General features: G+C 54.7%; 1 protein-coding gene across 6 annotated transcripts in view; it reads right to left on the minus strand.

Annotated features, from left to right (window-relative positions):
* Positions 1 to 1,470: 1,470 nt before the first annotated feature.
* The window catches only part of S100A3 (S100 calcium binding protein A3), a 12,921-nt gene continuing 2,525 nt past the window's right edge, over positions 1,471 to 11,866 (minus strand). Inside the window, exons 3-6 of one of the 6 annotated variants that reach the window (XM_060007679.1) lie at positions 11,584 to 11,653; positions 2,457 to 2,612; positions 1,872 to 1,985; positions 1,471 to 1,641 (exon numbers count right to left, since the gene is read on the minus strand). In XM_060007679.1, coding sequence (XP_059863662.1) covers positions 1,580 to 1,641; positions 1,872 to 1,985; positions 2,457 to 2,612; positions 11,584 to 11,653 — 402 coding nt within the window. In that variant the 3' untranslated portion in view covers positions 1,471 to 1,579. The other 5 variants (XM_060007688.1, XM_060007670.1, XM_060007717.1 and 2 more) reach the window with 5 other exon arrangements.

Genomic DNA, 11,866 nt, shown 5'->3' on the forward strand with positions numbered 1-11,866 from the left:
GGCCCTGCCCATGTCGGGGGATGGAGAAGAGCGGGAGACAGCCCTCCTATCCTGGGCCGATGTGGTAACGGCTACGGGTCCCTCCACCAGCCAGCCTGGAAACCCAGCTTCCTGCTGTGGGCACGCACACATGGACAATGGGAGAGCCCCAGTGGGCACAGGCAGGGGCCTCAGTGGGTGGGCGTGCGCAGCTCAGATTGAGTTTTAGGGAGCTGGGGGAAGGGCAGGCTGTGCCTGGGGCATGAGGGACAGGGAGGGAGTGTTCCCGCTAGGCAGCCGGCATAAAGCAAAGGGGATTAAGGGGTGGGGGGTGACAGGTGGGAGGTGGTCCTGGAGGGGACCCCAGGTTCAGTGCTGGGCACAGCTCACACTGCCCTTCTCCCCTCCCAAGGGGGCTTTCTACCATGCTGAGTGAGGCCCAGGACAGGAGCTGGGGGGTCTGGGAGGGGGAACAGGCTAACACCCAAAGGAGGCGTCGGGACCCCCACAGACACATCTGTGGAGAAAGGACCTGGATGACGGAGTGATGGAATGGGAAGGGGGCATCAGGCCTCGGGTCTCAGGGATTGACTGACGGGACCATGAGCACATGGGAAAGAGGAGTGTGTCAGGAGGGGGATTTAGAGTTAGGATGGGCATCAGGAATGAAGAGGGCAGGTTGCGGTGGAAAGTTAGAGGTGATACAGCACAGAATGGGGGAGGCAGGGGTCAGGGGAACCTCTCAGGGCAGGGTATGAACTCAGGGATTGAGAGAGGTTCAGGAGAGGGGATGTGAAGCCCCTCAGGTGGCTGTGGCTTCAGGGAGGGGGTCGGCCTGCAGGTCTCCCCTTCCCCCTCCAATGTAGGGCACCCCCTACATCAGGGAGAAACACCCTAGCTGGACCTCAGACACCCTAATCCTATTAGTACTGCACTCTGGGCTCCCACAGCCCCAGGCAGGGAACAGACCCACCCCCTCCACTACGGCCCTCCCCTCCCCTCAGAACATCCTGTCCAGTGGACTGAGTTCCGTACCCTCTCACCCTCCTAGACAGCCCAAGGGTGCTTCTTTTTTTAAAAAACGATATTTATTTACTTATTTATTTATTTAGGCTGCGCTGGGTCTTAGTTGCGGCACGCGGGATCTAGCTCCCTGACCAGGGATCAAACCTAAGGCCCCTGCATTGGGGGTGCAGAGTCTTAAACACTGGACCACCAGGGAAGTCCCCAAGGGAGCTTCTCCTTCAGAGACACCCCAGAGAGAGAGAGAGAGAGACCCCCACACACACCAGCCTCCCATGGACATTGTTCCCGTGTTGACCCCACCCCCTCCTGCAGGACGTTAAGACCATTTCATTTCCGCGAGGTCTGAAAGTGCCCTTAGCCTCCTGTCCTCCAGTGGAAAAGGCCAGAGGGGAGTGAAGCCTCAGCGGGACTCTGTTCCCAGGCCCGGGCTGTCCTCTCAGAAGAACCAAACGGAGCCAAGGGATGCCAGTTCTTTATTAGGAGCAAAATAGGCCCTTTCCCACCGTGGTCTCCTTCCCTCACACACTCTGCTGGGCCTTGACAGCCTTCGTCCATCATGGGCCACAGTGGGCAGTCAGCGGCTGGCTGTTCTACAGGTCACTGGCTGTGGTCCCGGGGAAGGTCCTCTCACGTCTCCTAGACTCATGGGTAAAAGGGGTTAACATACCAGGGGCAAACCTGGGAGATTCTAGAGGGAGGGGACAAAGGAGGGGGGAGGGGGAGGGGGGAGAGCTGACATGCCCAGGATGACCTCAGGGCAGAGATGGAGCAGGTCCGGAGCAGACCCAGGCCCCTACCCTCCGATGGCAACCCCGCCCGTTACTGGGAGCAGTGGGGGCCCAGGGCGCAGCTCTTGAAGTACTCACGGCAGCAGGCGCAGAGGCAAGCAAGCAGGCACGTGTACTCCACAAAGTTCACCTCGCGATCCTTGCTGGTGTCCAGGACACTCATGAACTTATTGTGGTCACACTCCTGAAGCTCTGTCTGTGCAGGGCGGGGATGGCAGGGTGAGGAGTGCAGAACAGCCTGGTGCGCACATCCCGCTTCCCTCCCTCCCCTCCTGTGGGGTCCCAGCCATCCCAACCCACACCCCTCTGGGGGCCAACCTCAGCCTCCCTGTTCTGACCATTCACCGGTGTCAATCTCCCTCCCAAATCCTCTCTCTCAGATCATTTACAGAGCACCTACTACTTGCTACTGAGTGCCAACCCTGTGTCAGGGGTTCTTCACAGAGCCCTCGCTCAGTCCTCCCAACAGCCAGGCCAGGCAGCCCTTGACATGTTCATCCTCCCACTTTGCGGATAAGGAAACTGAGATTCCTGCTGTGCCCGTCTCCCTCCCAGCATCCCCTCCCCACAGTCTAGCTTCCACCCCCTTGCTGTCCAATGCTCAGAGCTCGTCTCCAGGTGTCTCTTTGCGGAATCCGAGCAGTGCTTCCCATGGGGACTCACCCCAGGTGCTCACCGGGGTCCAGGTGGGCAGCTCCTTCTCTAGCAGTTCCTTGAGCTCTGCCTGGCAGAGTTTTACTTGTCTCCAACAGGGCCCTGAATATTCCTGGAAGGTGCACACAATAGCAGCCACGGCCTGTTCCGGAGGCGCCATCGTTACTGTCACAGAAGAACAAGGGTGTGACTCACGGCAGAGGCCGAGTCAGACCCCCTGCTCAACTTTGCCCTCCATGCGTCCCAGGGAATGCACCCAGACCTGACTTAACCCCCTGCAGCCTTCCCACCCCACAAGCTCCCCCTCCTCTGAGCAGCCCTCCCTGACTACACCAGCCCCTCCTCATTTATTTCCCGACTGCCCCCCTATTTCTGGACAGAGGCCTCATTTGCCCAACCTCACTGCAAACTCCTCAGGGAGAGGTGCCCACCCTTTACCTGCACCCCGCACACTGGGGGTCCCTGAGGACTCCCTGATTCTCTCCAGCTTTTCTCATCTGACGCCCAGTCCAGCTCTGTAGCACCCTCTGAGACACAGCCCCCTGGCCCTAGAAGCCTCATCGCCCTCAGGACCCCAGAGCTCCTGCACAAGGGAGCACCCTTGCCCCATGCTCCCGGCCTCAGGCCCTTGGCGAAGCTGGACCTTCTCAGGGAGAGTCAGGTCTCAGAAGAACCTCCACCGCCTCACTACGACCCCATCACCATCCCTCCTGCGCTGAACTCAGGGAAGTTGCAACCAAAGGAAAATCTGCCGCGACGCTCTATGCCTCTGACTAGCTGCGCAGCGGAAGACGAGCCATTTACCCTGTCTGGGTCTTAGGTGCCTTATCTGTAAAATAGGGTTACTCCCCCCTCACAGGCCTAGTCAGGGACCTGAACCAGTTGGTCTCTGGAGACAGCGAGCTCAGGTATGTACCAATCTGTAATCTGCTCTCCCTGAGGCCATCCCCCTGACCTCTGGGGCTCTTGAGACCGAAGGCTCTGCAGAGGGGTACCCCATTCTGTTAGAGGGGAAGCGCTTCCCAGAATTGCTCACTCACCCCCATTCCACGGGCCCCTCCCACCGCCCTTCTGGGAGATGCCTCCAGCCTGGAAAAATCCTAAGGCAGCCAGGAAGGCATGTGTTGTTTCCATGTGAGCCCAGTGACTCACTCCTGGTGCCCCCAGGGGACAGGAGTCCTGCAGCACGAGGCAGCCTGGGCCAAGGCCCTCTCCCTAATGATTTACTCTCTGCCAGGCCCTGTAGATGGTCAGGGTTGAGAGGGAAGAAGAATGGGGTTAAGTGCTGCCTGGGGTCTAACGCTTTGTGACAGCCCAGGATTAGAGTAGGGTTCCGGGTTCCCAGGAGAGGAAAGGGCCGTGATCGCAAGGAATAGGGAACCTCAGAGGGGCCGAGCTGCCCTTCTGGGCTCCTGCCAGCCTGCCTGGCGCCACCACTGTTGCTTTGTCAGAAGCTCGGTGCCTGGAGACTGGAGGGAATCCTCTCTTCCCCACAGCCCTGGCCCATCTCAACCCGTTGGCAGGAAGGGAAGGTGTGGGCGAAGGGGGAGCTGACTGAGGGCAACAGCAGCATTCTAAGCCCATTGCCCCGACCCCTCCGCCAGACCTCAGCTCTGCACACCCCCTAAACCCAGGTTCCCCAGCAGCCCCTCCCTGTACAAGGGAACCCCTGAACCCATCGTATCTGACTTCCTTCACCTCATCAGTCCCTGCTGTGGTCATCCCTCTGCCCCCAAAAGCCCAGACCCTGGGCCAGGAGACAGACCTGGAGCTGCCGGACACCTAGGACAGGACCTAAGCAGCCGGCACGCACCACAGGTGTTGGCGTTTCAGCTGGAGGAGCCTACAGACAGGGCACCCCTACGTGTAGCCTCCCGAGGAAGGAAGGGAGCAATTATGGGGGGCCCAAGTAGGTCAAGCTGAGGATGCCCCCAGGGGCTCCCCTGCCTCCTTCCCTGGCAACCCATATTACAGAGCCCACCCGCCCACCTTGCCATGCACCCATCAAAGGCCCCGTCTGGGCTGCAGACACCACCACCTCGTCATTTTCCCTCTGCCCTCCCCCAGAGCTGGGATCCGGGCACAGCCTCCTACCCATCTCCTTCCAGCCTGGTTAGAGAAGACAGGTCATTCATCACAGCCATCCCCTATGTCTTCACCCTGAAAAGACACCCCAGAAGAAGACAAAGTGGGGCACACTTTCGCCTCACCCCCGGAGAATCCCTCTGCCAGAGGGGATCTTGGCGTGCCCCTGGCTAAGCCCCCTCATTTACGGTGAGAGCTCTGAGCCTGCGAGACACCCTCGCTGACTGATCTCCAGATCGATGGTCCTTGGATGCTTTGGGCAGAGAACTGCTTGCTTCCCTGGGAAGGTCACCCGTAGGATGTCTTTGAGGCCCGGGAGGAAGGTGTGCTCCTCCTAGGGGTGCTTCCAGAAGTCTCGGCTGTGTTCTCCTGGTGCCCCTCCTCCTCCCCTAGTTCAGACTCACACCAGGGTGGCCTGGAGCTTGAGCTCCTAAGGCCTGTTTCCTGTCCTCCGTGGCTCCATTCAGCACCAAGGCCAAGTTCCCTGCACTCCCGTGGGGTGGGGGTAGATTTCCTCTGGTTTTTGGCTTAAGCGTGTAGCCCTTTGGGGTCTCAGCGTTATGTGGGGTGTCCCCCTTGCCTCCCCTCCTCAAGCGAGCCCCTCCTCACTCCACACTCTGTCAAAGCCAAAGGTCGCTTTGGCTCAGTTTGGCGGATGCCCTCAGGGCATGAGGGGCCCCAGGGCCCCACTCACTTGGAGTCTGCTTTCGCTAAGATTTTGATCCCATTCCTCAATGCCTTGTGAGCTCGTCAACGCTTTGAAAAAGATGTTTTTATTCTATCCAGCACTTTTTGTTTTCTTTTTAGCCGGAGCTGGCACAGACCACCATGTTGCCAGAAACGGAAATCTCTTCGTATCACTTCTCCCGCCCTCATCCCTGGGCCTGAGAGACCCCTCCCCACTTCACAGAAAGGGAACCCAAGACCAGAAGAGTGTGGGAAGGGGAAGAGGAGTCAACCCCCAGGCCTCTGAAGAAGCCCTAATACTTGTGGGGCAGCCAGAGAGCTCATGACACCTTGGCCTCTTCCCAGGCCCCCTGCCCCCGAACCTCAACTGTGCCATCACCTCCCCGAAGACTCAGCCCCTGTGGGTGACGGGGGCGAACAGTGGGGGGGGGGGGTGCAGGGAAGGGAGGGCTGTGATTAACCCTGTTTTCTAGGCAAGGAATTATGGGGAGTAGGGGACAGAAGCAGAGGCCAGAGTGGACCAGCAATTCATTCAGTTCTAGGTCAATCCCTTGTTCCCACCTGTGACATCCCATCTCTGCCAACAGCCACCTCCCTTAAGCAGGTCACTTCACCTCTCTGGGCCTCATTTTCCTCACCTGCCAATGACCAAGGAGAATAATGGTCATCAGTTCATAGGATTGCCGTGAGGCTTAAAGGGCTTTCTATGTACAAAGCTCATAGATAAATAGTGCCGGCACATGGTAAGGGCATAAATGTTAACTGAGAGGTAGGTAACTTGCCCAAGTCACACAACTAATTTGTGGCAGGGTGAGAGCCATTCATTTTTCATATGAAGATTTAGAGGTGCCTGTCCTAAGCATTGGAGGTACAGCCATAAACAAAACAGACAAAAGCCGAGCTCTGTAGAGAGGACCATCTAATGCACACAACAGACAGTAACAAGTAAATAAATGTATGATAGGTCAGCGACATAAATGCTAGGAAGAACAATAAAGCAGGGCTAAGGGGGAAAAATGGTGGTGGGGCCTGGGGTACTTTATATGCATGGTCAGGGAAGGGCTGGGCAGCCTGTTCCCAGCCTGAATCCTTATCCCCCAGCCTTTCCTGTTTCAAAGCCTGGCCACGCCCCTCTGGGATGCCTCACTTTGTTTGCCACTAGGAGAGGCTCCGACTGAGGTGGGGAGCAGGGAAGGCAGGAGCTCCCCCAGGGAGGCAACAGCTGAGGGGCGGGTGGGTGGACGGAGAGGTCTGGGTGCAGGCGCTTTGGGGCTGGAGGACCGTCGTGGGAAGAACCCTTACTGGACCCTCACTCCAAGATCCACCACCCTCTTGCATCCACCCCGAGCATGTCCTTTACCTTGTTTGGGCCTTAATTTTTTGCCTCCAAAATGGATTTGGAAGATTCCTACCCTGAGACTCCGATGTGAAAGTGCTTTGTATCACTTGCTGGTCCCGTGGACGGTGTCAGGGCAGAGGTCTCGGAGTCTAACTCAACAGCCACACGCTAAGTCCCCTCGATGGGGGCAGCAGGGAGAGAACCAAGCCTCCTCCCCCGCCTAACCCCCAGGTCATTTTGTCCAGCCTTCTGCATCCCCACAGGCTAGAGACAGAGCTGCAGCCTTTCTTATCTTGCTTTCCCAAGTTGTTCTTACAGGGATTGGAATCTTCCTGCCCTGCTGGGAGTTCTTCGCCAGCATCTACCCTGAATCCCCCCAATGCACACGACACTAGCCGCCCCTCCGAGGCCCAGACAGGGAGCATCCTCTTCCTTTCCCACCCTCTGCTGTCCACACTGTCCACTTGATTCTCTACCTGGGAGTGGAGCTCAACACCCTTGGCCTCTCACTCGTGCTGCTCCACTGCAGATGGAGAGCTGACTACAGAGAAGTGTGCCCCAAGTGGAAGGTAAGGGTCTCTCCCCAACAGGAGCAGCATGAGGGAGGGAGGGTGGGAGCAGATGCTCTCTGACCCGGCAGGACTGTCCCTCTCTCTCCCGTCCTCTCTCCCTGCCTCTGTCCCCCACTATCACCGCCATCACCTTACAAAAGCCTCTGGGAAACCACCTTGCGCCATGAAAGTCAGTGTCTGGTTCTGCACCTCAGGGAGAAATAAGATGAAGTGTCTTAGAGCATCTGGACGTTCATGTGCTTGTGCCAAAAGGACCTGGACTCGAGGGACAGGGTGACACCACCCCAATCTCATAGCCCCATGGGGGTCAATGAACCTCGTCACACTGATTCATCTCCTTTCTCATCATCTGAGCCCAAGGTAGAGAGAGGGTGGGAGGGGGTATTTGATTACTGAGGCTGGAGCCAGGGAGGCCTTTGCTACAGAATTAGGGGATGGGGGTGGGGAGAGGATCTGAACTGGGATCAAGGAGAGCCTGTGGGCCTTAGACCTACAGGCTCTCCTTGGTCTTTTGAGGACCAAGTCAATGCCTGACTGCCCATTTCCCGGATGGGAGCACTGAGTTAGAGGGGAGTAAAGATGGGAGCATGGGGAGCCCTATTTCAGTCACTCCCCTGCCTCAGAATCCACCTTTGCCTTCAGTCTCTCTTTTCTTGGAGGGTCAACAGATTGCAGGGATAGACCCAAAGGCACAAAGAGCAAAGTGACAGTAGGACACTATGGGAGGTGACATATGGATCCCTGAGGCTCTCCTCCCTGCCGCAGTTCCGGGAGGAAGTGAGAGAGAATCCGGCCAGCGGGCCTTTGAACAGCACCATTTTCTGGACCCTCCTCGTCTCTGCCTCAGCAGGAAGATTTGCAGGAAGGGGCAGGATGAGGGAAGATTATTGAGACCAGCTAAGAAAGTCACATGTGTGTTAGTCTGTCAAATATACAGAACGAAATTAGTCCCATCGGGTGCTTAGCCAGCCGGGGAAAGCTCCAGAGGCAGCCAGCCCATGCCAGTATCCACCAGCCAGAACAGCCCCAGAGCCTGGAACTGAGCCCCTGCGGAAGCCAGGATCCACTGTGAGCAAACAGTCTACAGTCGCGCAATCACCAGCAAGTGGACCCACTTCCCCGTGGATTCAGGATTGAGACACCAAGAGCGTCTGGACTCTGCCCAGCCAGGTCCCCTTCATCTCCAAGGCTTTGGAGGAAGGGGAGGAAGGCCCAAGCTGCCACCCCCGTGTCCCAGAGGGGTGAGGCCCTTTCTTACAACCTGGGTCAAGTCCCAACACTACTCATTTAACCTCTCCCAGCCCCTATTTCCTCCTCTGTGAAATGCAGAAACTAATAACACATCCCTCATCCAAGTGCTGTGAGGATTCAATGAGATGATGCTAGAACAGGCCTAGCAGAGAACCTGGCCGGAGGGAATGCTCCCTGAATGGCAGATGCTGCTTCCTCTGGGTTTCCTTATCCGTAAAAAGGGCCTAATGATAGCTCTATTGGGGGTTACCATGAGGCTGAAGTGACAGTGAGCATGAAAGAAGCTTTGGGAACTGCTGTGGAAACGTTAATTACCATTATGATGAGTCCCTGACCTATATCCACCGGCTCCTTTTCCTATAGGATATTAGGAAAGTGGGCCTCTCTCTTCATTGCTAGGGCCTGCCCAGCCTTGCCTCATCAGCCCCAGACATGCAGTTGGAACAGTGAGAATAAGCAGTGTGTCCCAGAACCTTCTCACTCCTTTCTGTCTTTGGGGAGCTCTTTTCTGAGCTACTCTGTAAGCAGTTCCCAAGCATCAGAGCTTCCCAGGGAAGTAAGAAAAGTAAGAAAACAATTCAGAAAAATGTTGTCTATTGCTTGTCTGCTATCCATCCCCCCCCTTTCCTTATTATTAAAACCTTTTTTCTTTTCTTTCAAAGTGTCAACATGCCCAGCTAAAAATACTTGGTCACAGCCATATTACATAGTTAAGGCCAAAGAGACGTAAGTAGAAATCTTTGGAGAGAGTATTTCTTGTATAATAAAAAGGCAAAGTCTCTTGAGGAAAAGCTTTCTGCACCCTATACTTCCTCTGTCTCTTAGCCTGGAACATGGACAGTGAGACCTGGAGGTAGAGCAGCCATCTTGTGATCATGAAGCAACATGCATGAGGGAAAAGGCATACATGCTGTAGATTACAGAGCAAAAAAATAGGTGTCATATGACATCTCTGGGCCCCTGAACCAACCTTGAATTAACCCTGAACTGCCTGTCTCAGATGTCTTGTTATGTAAGACAATTAAAGCCACTGTTAGTCAGGTGATCTGCAACTCAAAGCTTAATAAATTCATAAAGCGGAGTCCTCAAACAGAAGAATCTAAAATGTGGAATTGGGGGCTTCCCTGGTGGCGCAGTGGTTGAGAGTCTGCCTGCCGATGCAGGGGACACGGGTTCGTGCCCCAGTCCGGGAAGATCCCACGTGCCGCGGAGCGGCTGGGCCCATGAGCCATGGCCGCTGAGCCTGCGCGTCCAGAGCCTGTTCTCCGCAACGGGAGAGGCCACAGCAGTGGGAGGCCTGCGTACCGAGAAAAATAAAATAAAATAAAATGTGGAATTGACCAAGTGGAGGAGGGAAGACAGTGAGATATGAGGACCCAATATGTGCAGGCTGAAAGTCAAGGACGTTCGTTATGAAATGACAAAATATTTAGTCAAATTGTCCCCTGATGTATCTTGGGATGCAGACCAAATGGAAACCTAGGTGTAGTGATAGAGGAAGTGGTAGGAAAAGCTTAGAAAATCAGCATGAGTTGGCTCCATGAATCTTTCATCAAAGACCTGAAAGAGAAAGAGGCTTCTATTACAAAAACCTAAAGCAGGTGTTACTGGCTTTGGGACAAAGCCATGGGTGAAAGGTAGAAGGATCTCAAGAAGATTGCTAGTAATAATTTGAAGGGCAGTGAGGACATTGTTACTGGAGACTGAAGAAAAGGCAACCCCTATTATGTAGTGGTGGAATGTCTGGAAACACTATTATCCATGGTAACGTGGAAAATAGAAAGATTACATAAGGAACGCATGGATGGGCTAAGGAGATTTTTGGACAGAATACTGAAAATGTCAATTGGCTTCTTCTGGCTGCCTATGGTAAAATATGAGAAGAAAGAGATGAACTAAAGAAGGAACTCTTCAATTCTGAGTGGAATTTAGAGGAAATATAGAGGGCCCAGGACAGTCTTTCCAGGCAGCAAATGGCTCTCAAAGTAATAAATGGCTCTCAAAGTAATAAATGGCCTCAGGGCAAAGATCAAATCCATGGCCCTGCCAACAAAAAGGGCCTCAGGGGTAAGATAAAGTCAAAGATGAGATCTTTCATGGAAACTTCAAAAAGATTAAAGGGCAATTCTCAGATCTCAGATAGACAACACGGCTTCTAGGGACTTCCCTGGTGGCGCAGTGGTTAAGAATCTGCTTGCCAATTCAGGGGGACACAGGTTCAATCCCTGGTCTGGGAAGACCCCACATGCCGCGGAGCAACTAAGCCTGTGCACTACAACTACTGAGCCCGCACGCCCTACAGCTCATGCGTCGCAACTATTGAGCCCGTGTGCTGCAATTACTGAAGGCCGCATGCCTAGAGCCCGTGCTACGCAACAAGGGAAGCCACTGCAATGAGTAAGCCCGTGAACCACAACGAAGAGTAGCCCGCACTTGCCACAACTAGAGAAAGCCCATGCACAACAACAAAGACCCAACGCAGCCAAAAACAAAAACAAACAAAAAAACACCAATAAGGCTTCTAATAATTTTAGCAGTGTGTCTCTTTCAGGCAAGAGGGCCTTTAAGAATCATAAGGGCATTTTCTAACAGCTCTCTACCTCTATGGTACAGAGGGCCAGTCTCAAAGAAATTTGTAGATATGTTTTTTTGTCTAATTAAGTGAATTATAAGTTGATACACAGGAAGCCCACAACATTTTTAAAGGCATTATATCATCTTGGACTGAAAGGGATAGAGACAGCTCAAAACAAAAGAAGCTTTGAGGGGCTTCCCTGGTGGCACAGTGGTTGAGAGTCTGCCTGCCGATGCAGGGGACACGGGTTCGTGCCCCGGTCCGGGAAGATCCCACATGCTGCGGAGTGGCTGGGCCCATGAGCCTGTGCGTCTGGAGCCTGTGCTCCGCAACAGGAGAGGCCACAACAGTGAGAGGCCCACGTACCGCAAAAAAAAAAAAAAAAAGAAAGAAAAAAGAAAGAAGCTTTGGTCTTTGAGCCAGCCAGGTGACAGGGCATCACTGAGCAATTAAAATATTGTCAACAAGCAAAAGAGTTTATTGAGTATAAAACTAAAAAAGGTAGAGAGTCCTCCTGGCCCAAGAAACCCATGGAGGGAACCACGAGCTCTACATCAGGACTGTGCTGGGGAGCCCTGGAAGAAGTTGTTGCACATGATAGTGTCGAGGGCGAGGGAGAGAGCATACCCCTGGAAGTGCACCTCCTGGTCTCATCCAGATCACCCATCATCCTCTTCAGGCCCTCCTCATCCACCTTCTTCTAAAAGTGAGAGACAAGGGGGTTATCACCAGGCTGCTCTCACGGGTCAGAGCCCAGCTCTCCCTCCACACTGGGCAGCCAGGTATGTGGTGGGCAGGGAGCCCCTGGAGCCACTAGGAGGCCCGGTGAGTGAGGACAGAGAGAAGTGTATCAGTGGGGGTCTCCGGCGCTCCCTGCTGGGAGTGGGGAGCATGCCAGGCATTCCCTAGG

The sequence above is a fragment of the Delphinus delphis genome, chromosome 1, assembly GCF_949987515.2.
Source record: "Delphinus delphis chromosome 1, mDelDel1.2, whole genome shotgun sequence".
Lineage (NCBI taxonomy): Eukaryota > Metazoa > Chordata > Mammalia > Artiodactyla > Delphinidae > Delphinus > Delphinus delphis.